General features: G+C 44.7%; 1 protein-coding gene across 4 annotated transcripts in view; it reads right to left on the bottom strand.

Annotated features, from left to right (window-relative positions):
- Window positions 1-25,962, bottom strand: part of LOC147729330 (zinc finger protein 862-like) — a 376,617-nt gene that overhangs the window by 71,634 nt on the left and 279,021 nt on the right. For 3 of the 4 annotated variants that reach the window (XR_015309189.1, XM_086959616.1, XM_086959615.1), the window contains exon 7: window positions 7,668-8,309. The exons of the other annotated variant lie outside the window; for it this stretch is intronic. Coding sequence is in view for 2 of the 3 variants with exons in the window: in XM_086959616.1 (XP_086815742.1) it covers window positions 7,668-8,309 (642 nt within the window). In the remaining variant the exon portion in view is untranslated. The remainder of the gene's footprint in view (window positions 1-7,667; window positions 8,310-25,962) is intronic. 4 annotated transcript variants of the gene reach the window in all.

The following is a 25,962-nucleotide window of genomic DNA, read 5'->3' as shown; positions in this document are numbered from 1 at the left end:
TATATCTACAGGATTTGACATACAGTCACAGATAAAACTACAGTGAAGAGTGAAGCGAATGCATCTCATAGTAAGATTTGCAAAAAATATAATACATATCCTTCCTAATTGTATATAGCAAAGCTATATATAAATATGCATAAAACAGATACATTACACCTGTGTGAACGCCATATACCAGTATAGATAAAATACAACTGAAAAACAACCCATGATGCCTACACAGCAGGAATGTGGAATTCCTATAGCCAAAACCCAGGACATATTGTTTGGAGTCAAGGGCTACAAATTTCCATGTGTATTTTGTCCTTGGGACAAGTAGGGCCAGCATCCTGCAGCATAAACCCTTTGGCTACCAGTTGTAGTACCACATTATGGATCACAGAAGGGCACTGTCTGCAGTTAAGGTCATATTTTTGTCCATATTGTAATGCTGTTCAAACTTGTATTTAAGGTTCATTAATTGAAGGCCTTTATTATTAGGGTGAGTGCTCTAAGTAAATGTTGTAAGCTCTGACTGCATACTGACAGTGGTTCCAGTATAAAAATATGTACACAGATTTTCAAAGTTTAGCAATATGAGGCTATGTATGATGCTTCCTGAATGCTCTCTGATTTGATGCAAATATTTGCATAAGCTTGAAAGCAAGATTGATGATTCTTTGCTTTCAAAATAAAATGTTGGTAAAAACATGAAAGCCGAAAAAATACATTTAGCTAAACTACTGTAAAATTCCAGGTACCATTTCTTTGTAGCATCATTTAATACCATGTATTGATGCATGCTAGTATTTCCCAAAAATATTCATAATGGAAAAACAGTGTAACCAGTTTCAAAAATAATCAAGCCAGTAGGTCTGAAATTGGTGGTCAGGTTTTTTTTTAGTTTTGTCAATGTGTGACTTGTTTTGGCATGGTTTTTGTAAAACCTTATTGGTGTGGGAGCTGCCGGGCCCTCGCCATTATAACAAACATTGGCACAAGCAAATTGTCTTTGGTCTCAAACAGCACACAGTGCCACAGTAGTTACTGGCACTTAACAAAACTACTTTGTGTGCCGATATGCTCCTTGTTAAATAACAGAATGCGGTCACTCACAGTGAAGCCAGCCGATACAGAGAGAGAGACAGAATTTTAATAAACCCAAAAGGTCATGGTCAACGCCAGACCAAATTAGGGGCCCAAGTATTTAAAGAAAGTCTCAAAAGTGAATTGCACCCATGGTATATGTCCTTGCATTTAGTGCAACTATACGGCTTGCATGAATTCCCTAGACTTTACAGAAGTAGGGCAAGAAATAGTACTTATAAAAAATATTTGTGAACTGTATTTTAGCATGAGCAAATATGCATGCGTATATTTGTTCATGCGAAAATCTGAGTGCTTGCAAGTTCACTTTCCCTCCAACTCTCCCAACTCTGGAAGAAGGTTTACGTCTGCCATTGTCAGAAGTAAATTTCCAACATTTCTCAGTATGGGAAAAGATTAGAGAAGAGTCATTGGAAACCCTTAAAACATGAATGTTAGTAGGCTTGCTCAGACTCAAAAGAGCATTCTAAACCTGGAACTATTGCTTACCACTACCTTCAGCCCCAGATGTAGATCTGCAGAAATGTGACAACATAGAGGGATTGCAAGTATTCAAACACTACTATGGTGTGAGTCCTAGCATAATCAGAGAGTCTACAACATGGCACTAAAGGAACAAGTGGATTGTGTTACAGAACAATTAGATTTATGAAGCAACCTGCCCCATGGACAAGTAGATATTTTATTAAATTCCACACCCCTGGCTACACAACAGAAAATCAATTAAATTCAATTCAATTCAACAGAAAATCGAAATAGAACAAAAGAAAGAAAGACTTAGAATTAAGATAATTCGAACTGCTTGAAAGTATCCTGAGCGATTGCTACGATCATCAGCCGAAAAGAAAACACAGGATAATGAAACCTTGCCAACATCAGACAGTTACGACTACACTTGGTCCAATAGGTCAAAATTAAGTACAACCTAACCCATGGAAATCTCAAAAAGAGCTATCCAGTTGGACAGAACTGTAAAATGTAAATCAGACAAGGGCTCATATATATCTATAGATTTGAACCCTAAAAAGACTAAGTCACAAAAAGAGTAATTGTTGATTAGAGAAAGAAAATGTCTCAAGGAGATAAGAGGACATCCAACCTCCCGACAGGAAAAGTATAACTGCACATTCCTATCAAAGTATATGGAAAGAAAAACTCAGGATCTTTTTAAGGAATAGAAGAACCATAGAGGCGCACATTCTCTTTAAGAAAAGAAGAAATCCTTTCAGAAAATGATGGACATGGCTGTAAAAACTAACCCCTAGAGTTAAAATATTTTAACACAATATTCCAAATAATATTCAAAGCAGTGATTGTGGAACAACCATGTCCAAGAAAATCCATAAATGGAGGTATGCGTTAGTAGTCTAATCATTCACAAGAATACAAATAGAGCAGCCGAACCAGCCATATGTAACACCTGCAAGAAAGAGAAATACATATCAAGGGACAAAACCCCATGCGCAGGCAAGGAACTCACAACGTGGTAAAGTTGGCATTACCCCCTCATAGGTTATCATAACCTTTGCAAAAATCACCTAACGCAAAAGCAATCCGTGCAGCCCCTGAATTCAGAGCAAAGTGCACCTCATCAAAACCAGCGAAAAGGACGGTAATCACATGAAGAACTGATCAAACAAGAATGTCCTAGTAGAAATCTTTGTCAAATCGGACCCAAAATTGCACTGAAGTGGACATTCAGAGTAGGTGTTCAAACTAAGCATACTTTTTGTATAAAAGGTCTCCCATAGGGCATAAGCTAGATTTCCCTATAAGAGATACTGGAAATCAAAAGTAATGTATACAAGCCTACCACACTGCTACGAAAGAAGCATAAAGCATAAGTAAACTTATTAGCTGGAAGAAAAATCACAACCAAATGATCTCTTGAGCATAAAGTTCATCATCAGAGAAAAAAAGTATTAAAACAATAATATATGCTAACCGCGGAATACCAGATCAGTTGTCGCCAACAGGTGGAATTTATACCACCATGGCACTGCCATAGCATGGCCAGCCATGTAAGAACCAGAAGATTAATATCCCCCATACAACCCAAGTATAGGGAACAAATCAAATCTATCTACATATATAAAAACGAAAGTATGTCTGTTTGTCCTTTATGCATTACTACACCATTCATCCGATCAGCATGAAACTTTGGGGAGTTGTTGAGTACACTCTCGCGAAGGTTTCTGGCAACAACAAAAAAATAATAATACAAATTTTTTGAAAAAAAATTGTTAAAAGTTGTTGAGTACATTCCCGCGAAAGTTTATGGCGAAAAAAAAAAAAGAAAAAGAAAAATTTGTAAAATATCGGCCCACTGTCCCCCCAGGGCCATCATAATATTTCCAATAATGAACGTTTACAGTTTCCGGTGCGACACGCTTTTGCAATGACCATCAACAAAGCACAAGGACAATCGCTGCAAGTGTGTTGACTAGATTTGGAGAATCCGTGCTTCTCACATGGACAACTGTATGTGGCCAGCTCACGCGTCAGAAAACCTTCTGATTTATTCGTCTACGCACCAGACGGAAAAACTAAAAATAACGTTTATCCACAAGCACTCGAATAAATAAACAGAATTATCCCTTTCCGCCGCAGTGCTAAGGGGTGGGGGGAGGGGTGGGCCGCGCGGCGCTCCGACGCTGGTGACGGAACCGCTCCATCACGCCCCTCGGGTGAGCTGTGCTTGTGACGGAACGGTTCAGTCACGGCCCCGCCTGCTCAATAGACCACGCCGCGCAGGCGCGGCGAGCGGGCCGGACGGAACCGTTCCGTCACCAGCACAGCCCACACGAGGGGCGTGACGGAGCGGTTCCGTCACCAGCGTGGGAGGGGCTAAAACAACACTTTGAAATGTTTTCCATATTAAAATGAATACGTTTCAATAAAAATGACAATGTAAATTGAATGTTATCATAACAAGTTTCCTTAAATTTCCTTTCTTCTGAGATCTCAGCAACGCGCGACGGGTAAGCTAGTAAGTATCTAAATAGAGAAAGAGAATTTAGGACTCTGTCTCACTTCTTCTATCATGGAAATGCCGTAAAGCTGAGTTGGCGTTGGCACCAAAAAGATGGGTGCCATCAAAAGGCATATCGACCAAAGCAGTTTGAACAGCCTCTGAAAAAGCAGAGGTCCTTAACCAGGCAAGGCATTGTGGTGCCACAGAAGATGCCGCCATGGCCTGACCTACTGAATCAGTAGTATTCACGTCACATCTAATAATCAGCTTAGCTGCCTGTTGGCCACCCCAATCAGCTGTTCAAGATTAGACTGGAGGTCATCTTAAGTGATGGGAACATAGTCTGCAAGGATTCCCACAAAGCATGAGAAAAACGCCCAAGAAACAAAGACGTGTTAGTGGACCTTACAGCAGGACTAGTTGAGTAAAAATATGTTTGCCATACGAACCTTGTCTCCTAGAATCGTTATACGATGAAACAGTAGATAGAAAATCCATGTTCTGTGAGGCTGAAGCAGCCTGTACTACAAAACTAAGAGATGTAGGATTAGGATGCTTGAGGAGACTAGCAGAGATCTCCAGGAGCAGGCAAGTGCCTGCGAGATATAGCATGATCCACCGAGGCCCCCGTATTAGATTTAGCCTAAGTGCCCAACAATATGTCGTACAGGGCCTCACTATATGGGAGAACCGGCTCCACCCCTGTCTGACCTTGATCAAGAACATCAATCAGGGGCTCAGTGGACTTCACCTTAGAAAGAGATAAATGCAAAACCATTGCCAATCTCCACAATATATCTGGAAAAGAGGAACTTGCTCCAGTAGCACGACTAGGAGGAGATAGTAGTCCTGAGGCGGGAAGACTCCAGCCCACAAGCTTCACCTAGTGCAGAAAGCCAATTCTCCTCTACAAGAGGTGAAATATTGTCAGCAATAGGCTGTAATAGCCCAGACTCCTACATAATACCTCTTTCAGAAGTCCCACCATGAGCGGAAAGTTGAAAATCAGCATTCCTTTCAGTTGGGTCCATTGACTTTGCACCTGACGCCGATCGTCACCGAGAAGGTGACGCCTTGACGCCGAGAGGAGGACGACAGATGTCCACTATATGTATAAAAGCACAAGTTACTACTTGTGTAACGATATATCTGTAAGAGACATTAGTGATAGATTCCTTACCTTAGAATATCCCCAGGAGTCAGACTGAATCCGAAAATTTTGCGTAGCAATACCCCTGCGCGCCGGCAGGCGTCGTCTGCGGCTCCGCGACCATTGTAGGCGTCGTTAGCGCTGGAATGACGTCGTCAGAGTACCTAGACGCCGCCCATGCGCGCTGACGTCAGTTCTGATACACAGCTTTTCCGTGCCAGATACGCAGAGCCATGATAGAACCAACACTGGTGCCATGAAACTAGGGCCCTGAAAGAGGGTGACCTTAACCCTAGATATCGGTTCGCAGAACGGAGAGGATAGGTGGGTCGGTAAGGAATCTATCACCCCTTGTAGTCCGTATGGCAGGAACAGCACAGGCCTCTGTGACACTTCAAAGCTGCTGCCTAGGAAGCAAAGGCTGCACAAAGAGCTCAAATGCTGCAGCTCCTTGAAGCCAAGATGCCTAGAGACAGGACAAGGTGTAGCTTAGAAGAAACAGGCTATTTGTGGTGGTCTTTGAGGGCCCCGCCCATGGCCTAGTGCACACCGGTTGCAGCAGCCCCTTGAGGCCTGTGGTGCTCTCGGACGCCAGTTGCTGCCTACTAAGCTCAGGCCATATAGCTCATTGAAACCCCTGCTACCTAGAGAGTTACAGGCCGCCACATCCTATTGGAGCACAGGGAGCTCGGGCTTCTACCAAGCCCTGGAAGGTAGTCCTCCCCAACTCTACCACTCCCCCCACGGCCCTGTGAATAAATGCAGGCTGCAGCAGCACTTTGAAGGCGGCACTGCCTGCCTTCAGAACACAAGGCACTCGCTGCAGCGCCTTGAAGTCCCGACTACCCAAAGAGAACAGGCCCCGTGGCTCTTCAAATCTTGTGTGGCTCTACATTACAGACTCAGACCTGTCCATTCCACCGTGAGCACAATAACTCTCTACACCCCAAATTAACAGGGGTTTCCCAGTTCCTCGGTGACAACGGAGGGGTACAATACAGACGTGACATATGGGAGGAAAATAAAAATCAGCGTGGGCCGAATGTTGTGGGAAAAGAAAGAAAGAAGTGGGGTGCAGAAGAGAACATGTGAGTTGGAAACAAAAAAACAAGGAGAACACAAAGACATTTGCTTTGAAAGATTCAGGAAGTGGTTGGGTAAAAAATTAATTTAAAAAAATGTGAGAGTGGAGGACAGAATGAGATGTGAAAGTAGAAAGGACCACGCGTGGGAGGAGAATGGTGTGGAAATCAGAGGTCAAGCTATAACCCAAAAATAGGTAAAGCTTGCCCTGGGGAGAATAACCTACACAAATAAACATTTGTGGGCAAAAGGAGCTTGTTTTTGAAACCGAGATATCCGAAGTCGGGGTGAGAGGCACTCTTGTGTCTGCCATACAGACTTTGTTGAACTAGAATTTATAGCGATGTGTGATCTTGGGAAATGACACCTTCTCCCCTATCCGTCAGGTCCCACTTAAGTTTAAAAAAAATAAAAAAAATAGAAGTGGGAGCGATTAGTAGAAAGCTACATGTATGTGCAGGCTAAAAGTATCTGAAATAAATAGAAACCTAAGCATCTAAGGAGAGAAGGAGGGAGGCAGGGAGTGTGCGCAGGGAAGAGAGGCACGATTGCGCTGTGAAACTGGAAAAGCGTGGGAATAGAAGCATGCCGGTGAAAGTGAAAAGAGGATTGTGATACGCAGCGAGTGGCCAGATTACTGTTGGAATCAGCAGTGAATCACCTTGTGGGGCAGAGTGAAACCTCTGCGATAGAAGAAGGTAGCTTGTGAGGGGGGGCGATTTTTGGGGGCAGAAATAAGTGGAGACGATGGAGGAAGAAGGAATGTGTTGTTAAAAGTAAACTTCGTCAACAAGAGAATCACCTTCAAACTCCTCACCCACGCACACAAAGCACTACACAAGACCGGACCAACATACCTCAACATCAGACTCCGCTTCCGCTTCCCCTACCCGCAACCTCCGCTCTGCGGCCACAGTTCCTCGTATCCGGAAAACCACCGCCGGTGGCAGATCCTTCTCCGACCTCGCCGCCAAGACCTAGAACGCTTTCCATACCAGCCTACGACGGACCCAGGACCTGCTGGCCTTTAGAAGACTTCTCAAGACCTGGCTCTTCGATCAGGTGGGATAAATTAAGCTGACTAGTTCTGCCTGAACAAATCCATCACAACGTCAATCCTGTGGTCTTCCTAGCACATCACACCTAGTATCACGTGAGCAAGACAACAGATGATGTAACAGAGATACGCACTTGTATTCTCCTACAATTTTATGGAGTAAAATGTGAAACCCAAATTATACCAGAAGAAATTTGCAATTCTAAATCAGGGCATACGCCACTGAACAACAGCAGCTGGGACGTCTGCATTTCTTTGGAAACATCCATCATTGCATAAAGAAAACAAGAATTATTTCATCTTACATGACTTACCGGGGGGGTCATGCAGCTCCTGAAGCTCAGGGGTTGAAGGTGGAGGTTCAGCAGTTTCGGGTGTCTTACCAGACCTCAAGAGGTCGAGTTCTGCTTGAAGTTCCCTGATCTTCTTCTTCAGCCGTATACAGTTGGGACAGAAGGAAGTTGTGGGGGTGTCATTGCAGTCTCTGGATGGAGTTATACCCTCAGTCAGGATCTCAGTTTTCACTTGGATATCATCATCTTCATCTTCAGGGTGACTATGCTCTCTAGCAGCCCCAAATGGGAGGCAGTTAAGAGGGACTTTCGGCTCTGCCTCCCCGCACTTGTTCCTGAGTTTGGGGGCACTTAGTCGCGTTACCATTCCATATCTGTCACTGACATCCTCGGACTGGTATTTGGGTGTCTTGGAAGAGAGGGGGCTGCTTGTGGCAAACGGGCCATCGCCCATTTTCGCTGACTCCAGAGAGGCTTCCAGAACATCTTTAAAGATGAGGTCTATCTTCTTTCTCTTGGCCTGAGGGTGAGCCTCCCCGTCCTCACTGCCCCGTTTACAGAAGCTCTTGCCTTGCTTTAAGGTGGCCAGCTGGAAAGGTTCTCTTGCTTCCTCTTGGCTCCCCAAACATTTGTTAGGCTTTTCCCTCAGTGATTTTCTATGTCCTGGAACAGAAAATTTGAGGGGGATTATCAAGGGAAACTCGGCAATGCTTCTCAAATTAAAAGCCAAGAAATACAGATAGACCTCACCTAGAAAACATTCTGGGAGCCATCACTGGCAACCTGTATCATGAGACACTAGAGTTGAGCTGTTCTAGAGCAGGAGTGACCTCAAAAAGGGAGGGCACATCGATGCGCACAGCATGGAAAAGAGGCTGTGCTCCTGCCCCAGCTTACCCCGGTAACTAGCTAGAACACTTATTGTGTCCCACTTCATATTACATTATAAAGGTCAATTATCTTCAGACTAACACAACAGCCCACTGCCGTGTAGTTCCTACATATCTATATAGGATCTGCGTGTTTAGACAACATACCCAGAGGGACTGGTGTCCAGACACCCCCAAAGGATATGTTCGCCTGTAGACCAGCCAGCTCACAGTCCCACTATAAAACCCACAACCTCACCAAGGAGCCAATAGTTTCTGGTCAACTATCAAACATGACAACTCTGACCCCTCAGGGATCGTGGAAACAATACAGGACTTTTCTCTCAGTCACTCGTGCGATACACAGAATAAACAGTGGGGATGTTTTCAATAAGTATGTATTAAACCAGTATCATTCTTGTATAAAATACGCGTGCTGCAATAACCATTAGACAGAAACAGATATATACGATTATAAGCACCAACAGAGTAAATAAAAGGCAGAATGCTACCATGGTGCTAAAACAGTGAATATATGCTGGCATATAGATACATAGCAATAATCAAAAGTACTCCAATGATGCAAACCCTAACTAGATATACCTAAGTGTACCTACCATGTAAGTAGGAGTATAGCCAAGAATCCCCCTAGGAAAGAGCCAACCCCATTACCTGCTGGGAGAGGACAAAGAACCCTGGCTTGGTCTCGCGCTGGACACCCAGAAAGAGATGTCAGACCACTGCGAGCTGCAGTGTCTGCGTGCAGGGACTTCAGAGTCTTGTCTCAGCATGGAAGCTTCTCCTCTGGTTTGCCCAGCAAAGATGTGGTACTTATATACACGAAAGGTACCCTTAGGGGTTCTAACTAGATGCGTCATGGTACTGTGGGCCTGTCAACCAAGGATGATGATAGTGGTGACTTTTGTACAGAGTTATGTAGAAGATGGTAATCCTGCAGTGAAACTAAGAATCCTCTTGCATAATAAAGGAGGCTAGTTTTCTAAGAAAATCACCTAATATTTATTAGGGACCTAAGTAGGTAAAAGGTCAGCGTCAGAGCTGTCATGTAGAGCAAGGTAGGACATATTTAGGTAAAAGGTTGTACAACTATCTATGTCTATATTGGGGTACACATTGGGGCTCATAACACCATTGTCTGTAATTTAATATTTCTTCTCAAATTCCATGTTAAGAGCCCTTCACAACAATAAAAAGCATATTACTCGAGCCATGCACCGAGAACAGAACTTTGTTGCAACTAGGCAAGCTGAAACAATCTGTATAGGCATTTATATAGCGCACTACTTACCCGGAGGGTCCCAAGGCGCTTCGACCGCTGCGAAACCCTTCCTGGCTTCCCTGGGAGATGGTCCCTTAATGGGTATCTCCAGGGTGAGACTAGGCATCCCCGGCGGTCTGGTGGGGCCGTTAGTGAGGATGAGGCAAGCTAATGCCCAGAGTTGCCGAGTGTGATCGCTGATCAGAGTGGGCACCGAGGCGAGAGAATTATCGAGTCCGCTGACCCTGGTCCAGAAACCTGCCGCGCCGGGAATCGAACCCTGGTCCCGGGCCGTCCTCTGCTCTTGGGTCTGCCGCCTCTAACCAGTGAGCCACACTACCTCACTTGCTCACAGACTGAGTTTGAACTTAAGAGGTCATGGTATTCATACGTAAAACAGTAAAAAAATACAAATCATGCACATCTAAAAAATGGCCATTATTCTCCAGATAAGAATGCACATTCTATAAAGATCTTGTGTAGCTTACAATAATGCCACTGGACTCCTGCTGCACGATGGAGTGCCGGATACATCTACTCACCTCCTCAAGAGTCTTGCTTCCTGAATTTTAAAGATGTAGATCTGTGAAGCAGCATATGTTCCGTGTGTTTCTCCAGGGCTTGGAGACAATGAACCTTGGTGAGCCAGTATTCGATGGCTGCCACCAGTCTAATGCCCAGATGCATACCCCAAGTGAAGTGCCCTACAATGCCTAGCAGCCAGATGTACAACAATAACAAAGCAACCCCGCCCCCCTTGACTCCAGCAATTCTTGCTACAACATGTTACTTTGGCAAGGCCTTGGTATAACCAATAAAGACCGTATAATTAATGCACGCTATGAGCTGTGAATGCACAAAAATATTCAATGATGAAAACAGAAATGATTGCATTAATGTTTAGGAGACAAAACCGAAATGAGGGGCTATTGTAAATGCGTGTCCCTTACAAAGGCATTTCCACCTCAATGGGTCTGCAAGAGTTCTGCAGTTATACGAGGGGCAGATACAACATCTGAGCAGTGGGACAGATGACATTTATGCCAGATGTTGAGCTGCCGCCCCCTTCTATCTCAGGCCACAGACCATTTCAAAGCAGCTTCTGGTATTGAAACCAAGTAAACATCTGCAACAACAGTGTTCAGCTTGAAGTGCTTCTAGAGTAGTAAACTGTTCATTATACTGCCACCTAGTGGATGAGCCTGAGAAAACAGGTTCTTTTAGGTGCTCAACGCAGACCAGGTCAGAGGGAGTCATTACCACAAAGCTCTCTACCAGGAGATTATTTATTTATTTATTTATTTATTTTAAAGGTTTTATATAGCGCTGGCTAGACCCGCAGGTATCAGAGCGCTTTACATGAGCATCAGATCATAGTTACACGTTACATCGTTACAAAGGTTACACAGTTATTAGAGCATGGCAACATAGTTACTTGTAAGGTCGAGATAAAACAAAAGTAGAGAAGATTGGGGAGAGGATGTAGCCTTACGGCAAGAGTGGTCAACCTCGAAGCTGGGGAACCGGGTTAGAGTCTCGGCAACAACGCTCAACATCCAGTGATTCTGGGGAATTCACTTAATCTCCCTGTGCCCAACAAAAATGAATGTGTCTTTGTAAGATCCTTGAAGTAGCAGAAAGGATCACGCAGAGTAAAGTAGGTTGAGGAGTATACGTCCAGGTTTATTTCTCAGCAAGAAGAAACCCATCCACGTCCCCAGCCAGTCAAAGGTAACAGCTCATTTAACATTTGAATCAACACCTTCTATAACCTGGGGAACCAACACCCAGTATGGAATTTTAGGTAACCATGGCATCATGACAGAAGAAGGATATGCCTAAGATGCCACACACCCTTCCCCGTTAACACAGTGAAAAAAGAATGGAATGACTGGAGAGAAGGGGAGAGGAGAGAAGTGAGGAAGTGAAAAGGGACATAGCAAATGAGCACAAAAGAAGTTTTAACAATAAAGAGCATATCTTATGATACCTAGTCCTTTAACTAACTCGGCCTTTTGACAATCCTAGAGGACGAGCGTGAGGTAACAAAAGAAGCAGCACCAGCATTTTCACTAACAGGAGCACCATCAGTAGACACAGGCCCTTTGTACACTGCAACTCTGTTCAAATTCCAATTTCTTTTATTTTTTTTTGAAAACCTTTATTTAACATTTGCACTCATATACAAACCCGGGCCTACAACCCCCAGGGCTGGCCGCTAAGCAGTTCAGTACAATATCACAATCAGTTCCAAAGCAATTATCCCTGGGGAGCATAGTAACTCAGATTATCAAGCACAGCGGTTGCGAGTGCAGTTCAATGCGACAACAGGATAGGAGGTTTTCATTTTTCAATATAAAATAGAAAGGATCAGGTATCATACAGTGTCTCGGACCACAAAAACGGGGGCGAGCAGAAAAACGATATGTCTATTCCAAGTTCGCTACCATGAATCAACGGCGTTTAGACATGCAACATCAGGATAAACAGCACATTATTAATATCCACACCGACATTATTGTCCGCCCCCCAGCACCAAGGCCCCGGAGAGGTCAAGGCACAGGTGTAGAGATAAGAATGTAAAGAAAGCCGAACCCACCAAACTAACCCGGAAAAGAAAGGAAAGAAAGGCTAGAGAAGAGAAGAAGAAAAAGAGGCCATAGAACAAAGATAAAAAACGAAACACCCATCCCCACGCCCCCCCCACCCTGCACCCCTGCAAATGACTACGGCCACCCCCCACGCAGCGTGCCTGTCGCCCAGCAACCAGAGCCCGAAATATAGAAGAAAGGGAAAGAAAAGAAAGGAAAAGAAACCCCACTCGAGAGGGAAATCGGAGGAGGGCATAATACTACGGACTCCCGGTCTCCTCCCCCCAACATAGCCAACCCTGCCCCGGAATCCGTTAGAGCAATAAATCAATCCCGTCAACCATAGTTCCATCACGAGAAACCCCGACAAGAATCTCAACCCTGGCCCCTTCGATTAAATGTACAGAGATCGGTAATTAAGGGAAGACCTTTACGCACAATGTCACATATGTCGGTAGAACAGTAGCGCATAGATGTAGGTTGCTGGCACCACTGTCGCCCCTCCCCATCTCCGAGGCCGAGCTTCGTCCCATCCGCCATCTTGAGAGACCAGTGGAGGAGGGGAATCGACACAGTCCAATACAGCATACAGTACAAAGTAGAAGATCCCGTAGTGGGGACATGTAATCGTTCCGAAGGTTGCAGAATCAAAGGTTCCAACGGTTCAGTTGGGTGCCCAGGCACATTCCAGTCCGATAAATCCATCACAATAGGGGCAAACACAGTTTCCACCGTCGGGTCTAAATACACCTCCGAAGCATCCATTGCAAAGTGAGCTGGCCGCCGGGTCACAAGCATCAAGTCAGGGTCCGGTCTCGAGCCTGTGACTTCATCCATCTCAGACAACAAGTCGTGAGTTCGGGATTCGATAGTACCCCGAAGCGCCATAAGTGCCTCCAGCACCGCCAACAAAGACGGGCCAGGTCGAACCTGCTCCGTTAAACTTATTCTGTCCTCAGGCATGGTGGTCCCCCCGGAGAGGCGCCTTCTCCGGGGCAAGGTTAGGCGGAGCAGGAATAAGCTGGGAGAGAACGGCGGACAGTGAGCAGTGGTACCGGGGGGATCGGCGATGTGAGTGCCGGATCCCCGGTCAGGGACCCTCACAATACAGAACCGTGCGTCACTCGTCGCCTCACACGCTACAGGGCACCAGGCAGCTGATGGCAGCAGAACAATGGAGAAAAAAAAGTTTAAGTGAACCAGAGACCGGGCCCAACCGCATTCAGCAGCCCGTTGTTGTTCATCTCGACCCGGCAGGGCCAGCACTAGAGATCCCGGCTTCCCAGGTGGGTAAGGCCTCAGAACGTTCTTCGACGTATCTTCGCTCCACGACGGCGGAAAAGCTCCGGAGTTACACCACTGTAGTGTGGGACGGATCACCCACACGGATCCGGTTCAGGTGAGCAGGATTATCGACAGGATAGTGAATCGTCGGACGGAGGTCAGCGGAGCCGGGAGACTATGCGGCCATCTTGGTTGGTGTTGTGTCAAATTCCAATTTCAGTGATCCTGGGTCCTAACAGCGTTTTTGAAAACCTTAGTGACACATATGGGTTTAGAAAACTTAACCTTGGAACCTGGTGGCTTGATAACAACCAAATCACCCACCTTCACCACAGTGCCCTTAGTGGATTTTTGGGATTCAAAGTACAACTTCCTAGACAAGCACTTGGCTTCTTCCCTCATGCGACAGTCAGGAGAGACACTCTTAGACGGAGACACAGAGACTGACTCCTCTAGATTCCTCACCCAAGAGGGTTCAACAATGGTACACAGGGATCTACCTTTGAAGAGAACAAAAGGTGACTTACCAGTCATACTGTGCGGGGTCACCCTATAGGTCTCGACTTTTTTAAGACCCTCCTCCTTCCAATTGAGGCCAGAGCTTTTGGCCCAAGAGCTGGTTTCCTTTAGCACCCGATTGAACCTTTCCACTGTTCCTTTGGTTTCTGGGAATTAAAGGGAGCGAATATATGACGTTATTCCGCGGGATAATATCCCGCATACCATTAGTCTGCATTTTTTATAACGCAAGAGCAATACAACGAAATACCATGATCTCGCAAACATTTACTCCCCATATGCCTTTACCACGCATGCCATCACAACGCAAAGGCATGCGTAGTGAAGGCATATACTTTGTAAAAGTACATTATATATATATATATATATATATAATGTACTTTTACAAAGTATATGTATATATATATATATACATGTATATATATATATATATATATACACACATACAAATATGTTTCACTTAATTTAACAATAAACGTTTTTTTCATTTAAATTGAATTATTTATAATTATATTTGTTTACATATATACATTTAATACATATATATATATATTTTTTTAAATACCCTATAAACCCTAAAAAAAATATCCAACCCTGGTCCCTTTAAATACCCCTGCACCCCAAAATCATAACCCACCCTTACTCCTTACAATACCCCAGCACCCTTAAACAATAACCCATCCTGACCCTAAAAATACACCCTGTACCCCAAAACCCAATCCTACCCCTGAACCCTAAAAATACCCCTGTACTCCAAAACCCAAGCCTACCCCTGAACACTAAAATACCCCTGTACCCCAAAACCCAAGCCTAGCCCTGAACCCTAAAAATACCCCTGTACCCCAAAACCCAAACATAGCCCTGCACCCTAAAAATACCCCTGTGCCCCAAACCTAGCCCTGAACCCTAAAAATACCCCTGTACCCCAAATTCCAAACTTAGCCCTGAACCCTAAAATACCCCTGTATCCCAAAACCCAAACCTATCCATGAACCCTAAAAATACCCCAGTACCCCAAAACCAAAAACTATCCCTGGTCCCTTAAAACAACCCTGTACCCCAAAAACCAAACCTATCCCTGAACCCTAAAAATACCCCTGTACCCCAAACCCCAAACCTAGCCCTGAACCCTAAATATACCCCTGTGCCCCAAAACCCAAACCTATAGCTGAACCCTAAAAATACCCTTGTACCCCAAAACCCAAACCTATCCCAGAACCCTAAAAATACCCCTGTACCCCAAAACCCAAACCTAGCCCTGAACCCTAAAAATACCCCTGTACCCCAAAACCCAAACCTTTCCCTAAACCCTAAAATACCCCTGTACCCCAAACCCCAAACCTTTCCCTGAACCCTAAAAATACCCCTGTACCCCATAAACATATACCCCAACACACCCTTAAAATACTCTTGAACCCCTAAAACATATACCCCAACACCCCAAACTAAAACCATATACTTACCTTACACTTAAATATTAAAAGCATATGCTTTAACCATTCATGCTTTTACAACGAATTTCGTTGTAAAAGCATGCGTGGTAAAAGCATATAAGATAAAATAGCATGCGTTTTAAAATTTTGTGGACTGATGGTACTTTCGTTATAATGGTATGCGGACTGAAGGTATGCGGAATGAAAGTTGCGGTATGAAAGTGTTGAACCAAAGGGAGCATCTCTTGTGCCTGACGCCATGATCTTACAAAAAACCCTCCCTCTCTTGTGAGACCAACTGCACTCCATTATCAGTGAGGATGGCTTCGGGATACCCCTCCTTAGCCATGAGAGTCTCCAGAAACCTTATTACATTCACATTCTCTATGCTAGAGGGGAAGTGAATCTCTGGCTACCTAGAAAATAAATCTATGAGCACCAAGATGAAGACCTGTCGACCATCGGAATGAATTGGCCCAAGTATATCTAAGGCCACTTCCTTCCAGGATCCACAGAGAAGTTCCCTGATCATCATGGGCTGCACCCCAACCAACTTAGAATTTTTACTTGTCGCACACACCATGCAGTCCCTTATGACTCTTTCAACATGTATCCATGCCTGGCCACCAATAAGAGGAGCGGAGCCTCCCTTTAGGTTTAGACATTCCAGAACTGGACTTGTGAGCCAAATCAATTAAAACTTTTTTAGCTTCTTGATGGCCTAGAACACTGCCAAAGCCTCATGTTTAATGACGGAGTATCGCAACTCGGCCTCCTTGAGCCCTCGAGAAACAAACATTATAGTTTTCATGCCCCCTTCACCTTCCTGTTGAAGGACGACCCCTAAACCTTTGAGACTGGCATCAGTCATAAAGATGGGTGTCGTAGATGGGGCAAAACTTTTAAGCTTGGGAGTATCACTAAGTTTTCTTTTAAGAGAGACAAACTCCTGCTCACAATCCTCATTCCATTTGAATTCCACAGCTTTCCTTAAGAGCCCCCTCATGCTGGCACTAAGCTTAGCAAAATTTCCAATAAACTTATAATAATATTCGACCATCCCAAAGAATTTCAAAAAGTTCCTCCCTACAAATGGGAACACACATACGGACAATGCTATACACCAGATTGGACTTTGGCAAAATTCCCTCACCGGAAACAGTAGGTCCTAAGTAGTGGACAGTAGAGGTACCAAACTGACATTTCTCGGATTTAATGGTGAGGATTGCTTCTTCAAGTCTACCCAAAACAACATTAAGACGCTCTTCATGTTCTTTATAATCTTTGCCAAACACCAGAATGTCATCCTGGTCGACATAGACCCCTTCACAGTCTTTGAGTATCTTTTCCATGGCTTGTTGAAAGACAGATGCTGCAGACACAATGCCAAACAGCATCCTCATGAGTCTGAATGTGCCAAACGTAGGTATGAAGGCCGTGTAGTCCCTTGCAGTTTCAGCCAGTTCAATCTGGTGATAGGTCGAGGCCAAGTCAATAGTGCTGAATACCTTGGCTCCATATCACAAGAACAACAGTTCTGAGATATTCTGGAGTAGATAACGATCAACTATAACACATTTGTTTAGATGTCTCGAGTCCATACACAAGCTGAGGAATCCATTGGCCTTACGAGCTGCAACCACCGGAGCCAACAAATCAGTCCCTTGAACCTCTTCAATTATCTCACCTTGTTTGAGCTTGTCTAATTCTCTCTTCATTTCTTCCCTTACGGCCAAGGGTGCACTTCTCACCTTGCAGGTAGAGGGTTGTAAATCAAGCCGCAGACGTATTTCAAGTTTGACGCCTTTGAGACAACCAAGTTCATCCCAAACACATTAGGGAAACTCTGCTTGATCCGAGTTTTGATACTACCATCATAGTTTTCCTGAACAGTATTGACTTCCTCTTTAGCTTGATGGGGAACGTGCTACTCAGGTCAAGCTTGACACCCAAGTCCCCTTGTTGGAACCAGCTGATTATGCAGTCCCCTTTCTCCGACATATAAATCTTGCCAGAGGCGTAACGTTCCTGGTACTCAATGAGAACAATGAAGTAACCATGTAGGGGTATAGGCTCCCCAACATAGGCTAAGGGATGTACATCAGATTTGAGTAGTGAAGTCTTGTGAGCCAGTTTGTTTTGGTAAAACACTGGAGATCATGGTGATCTTAGCACCCGAGTAAAAATGAACTTTGGTGGGTTCACTGTCCACCTGAATGGTATCAATGGGCAAGATTTATGTTGTACACCAGAATACACTTGGACCACAATCTGACCACAGACAAAATCTTCCTCAGGATTCTCTGCCTCTACACACTTGACCTTAGAGGTGATCATCTTGGTTTTGCAAACTATAGCAAGATGCCCCTTCTTTTTGCATTTAGAACAAATTATATTCAAGGCAGGACATTTCCTATAATTTGCCAAGTGGCCAATGTTATCGCACCTATAACATTTTAGAACAAAAGGTAAACTTTTACTTTCACCCACACTTTCAGGTTTAGGTATGGTTTTTGCCTCTTACTTGACAACTTGAACTGCTGCCTACTTGTCCCTTTGTATGGTGTCTACACACATTAACGATTGTTCGACCCTTTTTGCTACTTGGATTACCTCATCTAAGAAGGGCTCATCCCACAACCAAAGTCCGCTCGGATCATTTCTATGTTGCAACCCAACATGAATTGGTCTTGGATCCTTTCATCCAACAGTTCCGCAGACTTACAGGATGAAGCAAGCTTTCTAAGTTGAGTGATGTATCCTTCAACAGTCTTGCCTTCATTTTTAAACCTTGAAATCTTTCTAATATGGTGCTAACTTAAGGTAATTAGTGCTTGTCAAGCTTCTTCATGCAGATTTCAAACTCATTTAGGTCTCTTGCTTCTACATCACTGAGTTCAGGAAGATCAAAAACGTCTTGCCCTTCTGAACCTAAGCAGTGAAGCAGGAGGGAAGATATGTGCCCGCACTCAAACTTACCCCACATACTCTTGCATAACGCTCCATTTCTGTCATTTAATGGGAGGATCCCCAGGTGACATTAGAAAGAAGGGAGGGTCAGTTACATTCTACATGCTTAACTTTAAAACAAACTTGAAAACTCAAAAAGAGAAAGCTGGTTTAAAATTGCCACAGAGAAATTACAATGTAAAAGGTAAAGTTCCGAACTTTACAAGTCTCAAAGGAGCATTGTGATACACTGGTCTTGATCAATGTGCTTGTGTGCGTGTCACAGATGTGGCACGCAGGTTAGTGGTATAACCGATTGAACCCTCCTCCAAACGTATTAAGCAACTATGTGCGTGTCACAGAAGTGGCACGCAGAGTAGGAGTAATTAAAACGTGTGTGTGTGCGCGTCACTGATGTGGCACGCAGAAGAGAGGTAGAATCGCTTGGACTCTCCTCCAAACGCAATTGGCAAATGTGTGTGTGTCACAGATGTGGCACACAGGGTAGAGGTATAGCCGACTGAGCTCTCCTCAAAAAGTATTAAGCAAATGTGTGCGTGTCACAGAAGTGGAACCCAGAGGAGAGGTCATTAAAACATATGTGTCACAGACGTGGCACACAGTATTGAAGCAGAGAGCAAAGCGGTAGAAAAACAAAGATGGAGTCCGCGTAAGGTCACAACGTGAATAGCGTGGCCCCCGCAGGCTATAAATGTGCGTTCTAGATTTGACGAGATACGCCCAGAAGATGCAAGCAATGGGGTCGGCTGGTTTGCAACAAAGGAAGAGCTCAGTGGAGACCTAAGGCACAAACACAGAAGGCAGAGTTCAAAAGCACTCCAAAGGCTTCTGAGGCTCGCGATGAACACGCGAGGTAAAGAGCGTTTTTTAGGTCTCGGCTACAAGCGAGCGAAGCTCGCTCTCGCCAGAGATCTATAGTTAGCGGCTCAGCTTCCGAGGAGGACAGCACTGGCCGCGCGCAAGGCGATTTGCGCCGGCCACACGCGCGGGAACGTGCTCGCAGTGGCCAGGTGCTGTCCTCCTCGGAAGCTGAGCTGCTAGCTATACCTCCCGCTGCTTGCGCATGCGCCGTGCCCCATAGAAGGTTTCGGGTTTACGCATGCGCTGTGCCCCTTCCTGCAGGACCGGCCGCGGCAGACCTGGGGCTGCGGCCGTCCACGGAGCGCGCGAAGACGATGTAAGTGTTTGTTTTCTTTCTTCGGCTCCTCCTCTTGTATATCTATGTTCTAGTACTCGGTGGGTACAATTGACTTCTCCTCTTGAAAACATATGGCCCTCTTTTAGCTATCATTCCATACCGAAGCAGTCAGAGTTATTCCTAATTTAGAGGCGGGTGGTGGGGAGAAATCCTGCTGTTTCTGAAGAGGCCAGCATCCACTGGAGAAATTCCATCCACATTAGGGATAGTATTGTTCAGACAATTCCTACAGGGGATTCTGTTCCTAGTTTAGCACTTACTCTTTACACCACTAACTCAGAGTCTTAGATCAGTGGCCTAACTCTCTAAATATTGGACAAGTACTGTATGCACAGAAGCCCTTTTAACCAGGCCCTCACCGACGAGTCTTTCAAAACCTTACTCCTAAGGCGTTTGTATTTGCTTTCTGGTAGCTGGTGGAGACGCTTAGAGCTGTCACTGTATTGAGGAGGGCAGCGGGCTTCAACTTACATGTTGATCCCGCTATGTTTTGACTGCCTACACATCCCCGTGGGCCTTCACAAAAACTGCAGCTCAGGCATTCATTAGCTTTCAATTGTGGTTTGTGGGTTTGGCTTGTGATTATCTTCTTCGGTGTACATAACAATAATTAAAATGTCTAGGAAACATGAATGCGTGCCAGCTGCTTTCCCCCTCAGAAGCAGGATCTTTCTGCATGGCAGAGTACATAAGCAGCTGCAGTAAAGCAAAGTGCTTCATTGAGACTGCAGCAAACTTGTGGAATCGTACTAAGCGTGTGTTATAGTGAGAGCCCCATTCGTCATATCTGTTTCATCTGATGCATACACTTTGTGGGATCATTGTGATTATTATCACTTAGCCCGCTAGGGGCTGGATTTCAAAGGGTGACTGCAAGGTAGCCATTTTTGGGGTGTTTGACCTGATTGGAGCATTCCACATAGTATAGGATTTTCCACACTGCTCAACAACTATAATGGCTTACAGATGCACAGACCTTTTATTGTTTCCCTTAATCCAACAAGGCTGCAGTCAAACATTACATTCTGGCCTTGAAACAAATATATATACCACTGATCTAGTCCCTAGGTGTCCCTGGGGGTTCACTTCGGTCGTTGCCATCAGCAGCAGTGGATCCTCTTGACTGCTGTGTCAGCGGGTCGATGCTTGGAGGTGACCCGGTTCTCCATCGCGGTCGGAGCCGGGTCATTGTTTGCACAGGTCATGGGCTGCCGCCGGGACCTCTCTGCACACTTGCATACACTCATGCCTCAGTTGTATGCTCCGTCACTGGAGGTTGAGAGGTCTGCACAATTGGTATGGGCGACATACATAAGACCTTATCTGAACTCCGGGCAGATGAACATACTGGGGGCAGTGGTGCTGGGGCATTGAGAAGAGACTTTAAGGGTGCTGGGGAAGAGAAAGGGGCGAGCGAGTTATGTTTCTGTGTGGCATGTTGTGTCAGTAAGAGAAGATCGGACAAAAGCGCGTTGGTGCTGCTTGTTGACAGTGACAAGTCAGGTAAAATGCAGCTGAAGCGGAGTTATCGACAGTGCAGCTGGTGTAGTAGCACAGGGCCCTGTTGGGCTTTCTACGGATCCATTGAACTCCATTTTTGACTGTATTTTCAGTTCAGCCAAAATAAAGGCGATGGGGCATTTCCTGTACCAGGGCCCATAGCACCCTTGAGAAAGGGTACAGTGAACTCTGGGGTATTAAGAAGGCAGATAATAAAATGGTTAGCAGGCTCTAGGAGTGCTGAGAATGAGATCTGACAAGGTCATGATAACTGGGGTCAAGGAGAAGGGACTGGGGGTGAGCAAAGAATACCGATGCACATGACGAGGGACCCGAATCACAAGGCGAATAGGTGAGTAAGAATGGGCCAGGAGGCTATGAGGGAAGGTGTGAGTGATCAGGGGCTAAGGTACAGCGAGAAGGGATTGGTCAATTTGGACTGGGTTAACATACCTGCCAGCTCACACGGTGCCACAGTGTGATATGTGCTCCCATCACAGGGTCTCCAGACGAGAAGGCAATATCACATGGTGGCAGGAAAACCGAGATGATCGGCACTGAAAATAGTGGTCAAGTCAAGTCTTGTGTGTGTGTGTGGCTCTGTGTGTGTAGCTCTGTCTATGTGTGAAACTGTGTGTGAATGTGTGCCTCTGTGTAGGTATGTAACTCTGTGTAAATAGCTTTTTTTGTAGGCGACTATGTGTAAGTGCCAATGTCTGTGTGAGGGTGGCTCTGTGTAAGTGGCTCTATGTGTGTGTAGGTGACTGTGAACAACTCTATCTAGGTGGCTCTGTATGTGTGTGTGGCTATGTATGTGTACATTCAATAGATTATGCATATGCAAAAGATTAAGCTTTTAGCATTGTAAATGACAATGCCATTTATTTAACGATTAAGCAATTGCAAATTAAAAAGACAATGCTATTTATTTATGATTTAGAAAAAAACTTTAAAAACAATAAACAATACCAATAGCTCTACCTTTAATAATGCCGAGACCATTGCATTGTAAATGCTTGTTTCCTTATGAATTTAAAAGATGACAGTGGATCAAAAGTTCACGCGGCCAGCAGAACCAAACAATAACATTTTAGAAAAGTGAATTCATGAAACGCCCCACACACTGGCACATTGAAGTTCGATAGGTGAACTGGCAGAGAAGCAATAGAAATGCAGAGCCGATTACCCCACAATCCTTCAAGTCAGAGATACACTCAAGAGCAACCCAGGTCCCAGGGGGAGCAGCCCAGGTCGACCTTCTAACACTTGGAGGGGACACAAAAGGGTGACTAGCGCGGCGATAGCGCCCAGTCCCGTAAACATGCAATGTTAATGAGAGGGTCAGGAGCAACGCAGGAATGTACTGCCGAAGCAGGGTCCCAACGAAAGTTCAAATGTGGGGCAAAGACAAAGTACCTGAGGTAGGAGTGTCCATTCAATACCTGTAGGAAGCTAAGATTTGGAGATGCAGTTGAGGCTTGTTGGGTTCTTCTTGCCTTGCAGCTGCTGACTATGCCAGTGTAAGATCCTTGAAGTAGCAGAAATGTTCACGCTAAGTAAAGTAGTTTGAGGAGTATAAGCCCAGGTTTATTTTTCAGCAAGAAAAAATCCATCCAGGTCCCCAGCCAGTCACAAGTATTAGCTCACTTAAAAATGGAATCAACGCATTCTATAACCTGGGAAACCAACACCCACTATGGAATCTTAGGTAACCATGGCATCACGACATTAGAAGAAGGGTAGGCCTAAGATGCCGCAGTCCTTCTGTAACAAAACTGGTGCTATGTAAGGCGCTCTTTTACTCAATGTTTCGGGTCTAGCTCGTGCTGTATAAAATTCTAAAAAATAAAAATAAAATAACACGCACTTGTGCTAATATTACCGCTGGGTATTACTGGAGTATTGCAGCAGAAATGCCAGCAAAACGAGGGGCAAACAAAGCAGAGTGCATTATCCATGTACCTCTTTTTTCGGGATGAAACTAAACATGAGCTGTAATAACTAGGGTATTGCTGTATATTTTAGAAACCGATCGTGAAAAGGTGCACTGATACCAGACCTTGAACCCGGTTCACTAACACCCCACTAGTGAAACGTTCTAATTGAGAAGAGCGGTACCAGAAGAGCGCCTCCTGCCGTTCAAAAGCAGATCGGCCCGGTACAAAGGCAGTGTGTAAGATTCACACTGTATATCTTCGAGATAACTTCCTAAAATAGTTGGAGTTTAAAAATACATAAACAGTAGGATATAAACTTTACAAGTATCTGAGTGGGAAGCAAACTTGTAAACGTCAGCAAAAAATGCAAAATGCACAACTTTGCCAACTTCACCCAGATTCTGAAGCAAAGTGGTTCCAAACAAGTAATATCTGCGACATACTGTTAATCCCATGAAAATATGTATGGTCCATAAAGCGTGTAGATAATTAATTGCCATATTTAAAAATACAGTAGACATCATCTTTGAGGAACGTTACAAATTGTGATTTAAATAGTATATTTTTAAGCGTTTGTAAAATGAAAGTTTAGATTATTCATGCTGAAAACAGGCATGTTTGTATTATCACTTCAGCTTTTACGGCCTAGCTGGTATTTTGAATGTGCCCTTTTCCATTCATGGGGAGACTGCACAGGTTTACAGGGCCTGCTGTGACATGGGGCTCTCAGGCTGTACCGGATATAAGCACTGTGTGTCAATAAGACAACAGAGGAAGAGGAGAGAGGCTGGACCCTGGGGAAGAGGGTGACGGGGGATTGAGAGTGAAGCTGGATAGTTAAAGTAGTGGTTACTAACTGCTGATAACTGCTGAGAAAGATATCTCTAAAACAAGCACTGGCAAAGCCAATAGGTTTTGCCTATGAGAGACCTATTTGCGTGGTCAATTGTTTTTTAACCCCTTGCGTGCTTCGGACAGCCCCCAGCCGTCCGAACCCCACACACTCATTAAAACACCCGCACAGCAAGAAAATTCACGCAGCGCGGAAGGGGTTAAAGAATTTGCACAGCAGTGCAAGCAGCTGGACTACATGACTCAAACTAAATAAGAACAAAGAACTATGGCGTGGCCAGTAATGACCGCATCATAAAGCTTTTTTGTTTACTTCAAGTCATGTTCTACAGCAGCCCGGGCTGGTGTGCAACATCTTTAGAAACATTAGCAGAGCGAAACAACTTTTTTAAAGGGGTTGTGGTGTTACGGACACAACTGCTGCCTGTCAACCTGGGGAACCACTTCATGTCCCGGGTCTTGGCACAACATCCTGAAATTATGGGCAAATCACAAAATGCCTGTGCCTAAAAAATAAAAATGAATATTTACTTGTGCAAAGTAAATGGTGCTCACGTAAATTACTACAATACTTTTGGATCAAGTTTGAGCTATATAAATCTTCCAAAAATAACATTTTTTTTAAAAGCAACAAGAGAGCGGAGGGTAGGAAGGAGTAGTTTCTGTCCTGTGACTCCAGTTCTGTAGTAGGGGTATCTCTGTTATAGTCATAATCTAGTGAATAGTCCCGCCCATGTGCGTGGACCCCGGCAATCAAAAATAATCTTTTAAGTTGTCAAATCATGCAGAAACTGCAAAGACACTTCAGAGAGAATTTAAAGACAAATAATGCTGCCTATATCCACAGGCTACACTGTCCAGTACTTCAACTAGAAATTCCACCAAACAACACCACACACAACACAGCCTGCCCAGTTTCTACCATAGAGAAACTTGCCTCTACCAGTAAAAGACTCTGGAATGATAGAGAGGAAGGCATGGACAGACAAGCCCCATAGGCTGCCATTATGTGGCTTAAATAGGATACTGTGCCTTTAAGAGAACTCTCCAGAACTTTCTCCCAGTATCCCAGAATGCAAAGCAGGTCCCTTTAACTTTCAGTTCTTTTTGAAGGCGTAGCAGGCCAGACCTGAAGCATTCCTTACATGAATAATTATCTCCACCGGGGAGGAGGGCGGGCGCTTATGACTATAACAGAGATACCCCTACTACAGAACTGGAGTTACAGGACAGAAACTACTCCTTCTGTAGTAGGGGATCTCTGTGTATAGTCATAATCTAGTGAATAGAATAGCAAGCCCATCCCCACACCAAAGCGGCGGTGGAGAAAAGAAATTAATACCACTATTGTGCGAACAAATTCCGCAGCGAAGCCTGCCCAACCTGAGCATCTGCCCTGGCATCAGTGTCCAGACAGTAATGCTTAGCAAAGGTATGAACCGACTTCCAAGTGGCCGCCTTGCAGATCTCTGCAATTGGAACATTACGGAGTAAAGCTGTCGTGGTGGAATGAGCCTTAGGTTTACCCCCTAAGGTCTTATTAGCTTTTTGGTAACACAACTGTATGCAGGACACAATCCACCTAGAGATGGACTGCTTAGAGGTAGCAAGACCTGTCCTGACCGATCATAATTGACAAATAATTGGTCAGACCCACGAATATCTTTGGTTTTATCCAGATAAAATTTCAACACCCTCCTAACATCCAGGGAATGTAGAGACCTTTCCGCTGGAGATGAAGGATTCTGAAAAAACGTAGGCAACGTTATGGTCTGGTTAACATGAAAATCAGAAATAACCTTGGGAAGAAATTTAGGGTGAGTACGCATAACAACCTTAGCAGCATGAAATACAGTTTAAGGTTCTTGACAACACAACGCCTGA

Source organism: Lissotriton vulgaris, chromosome 2_2 (assembly GCF_964263255.1).
Source record: "Lissotriton vulgaris chromosome 2_2, aLisVul1.2, whole genome shotgun sequence".
In the NCBI taxonomy this organism is placed as follows: domain Eukaryota; kingdom Metazoa; phylum Chordata; class Amphibia; order Caudata; family Salamandridae; genus Lissotriton; species Lissotriton vulgaris.
The sequence above is the reverse complement of the archived record's forward strand: the minus strand, read 5'-3'. Positions and strand labels throughout refer to the sequence as shown.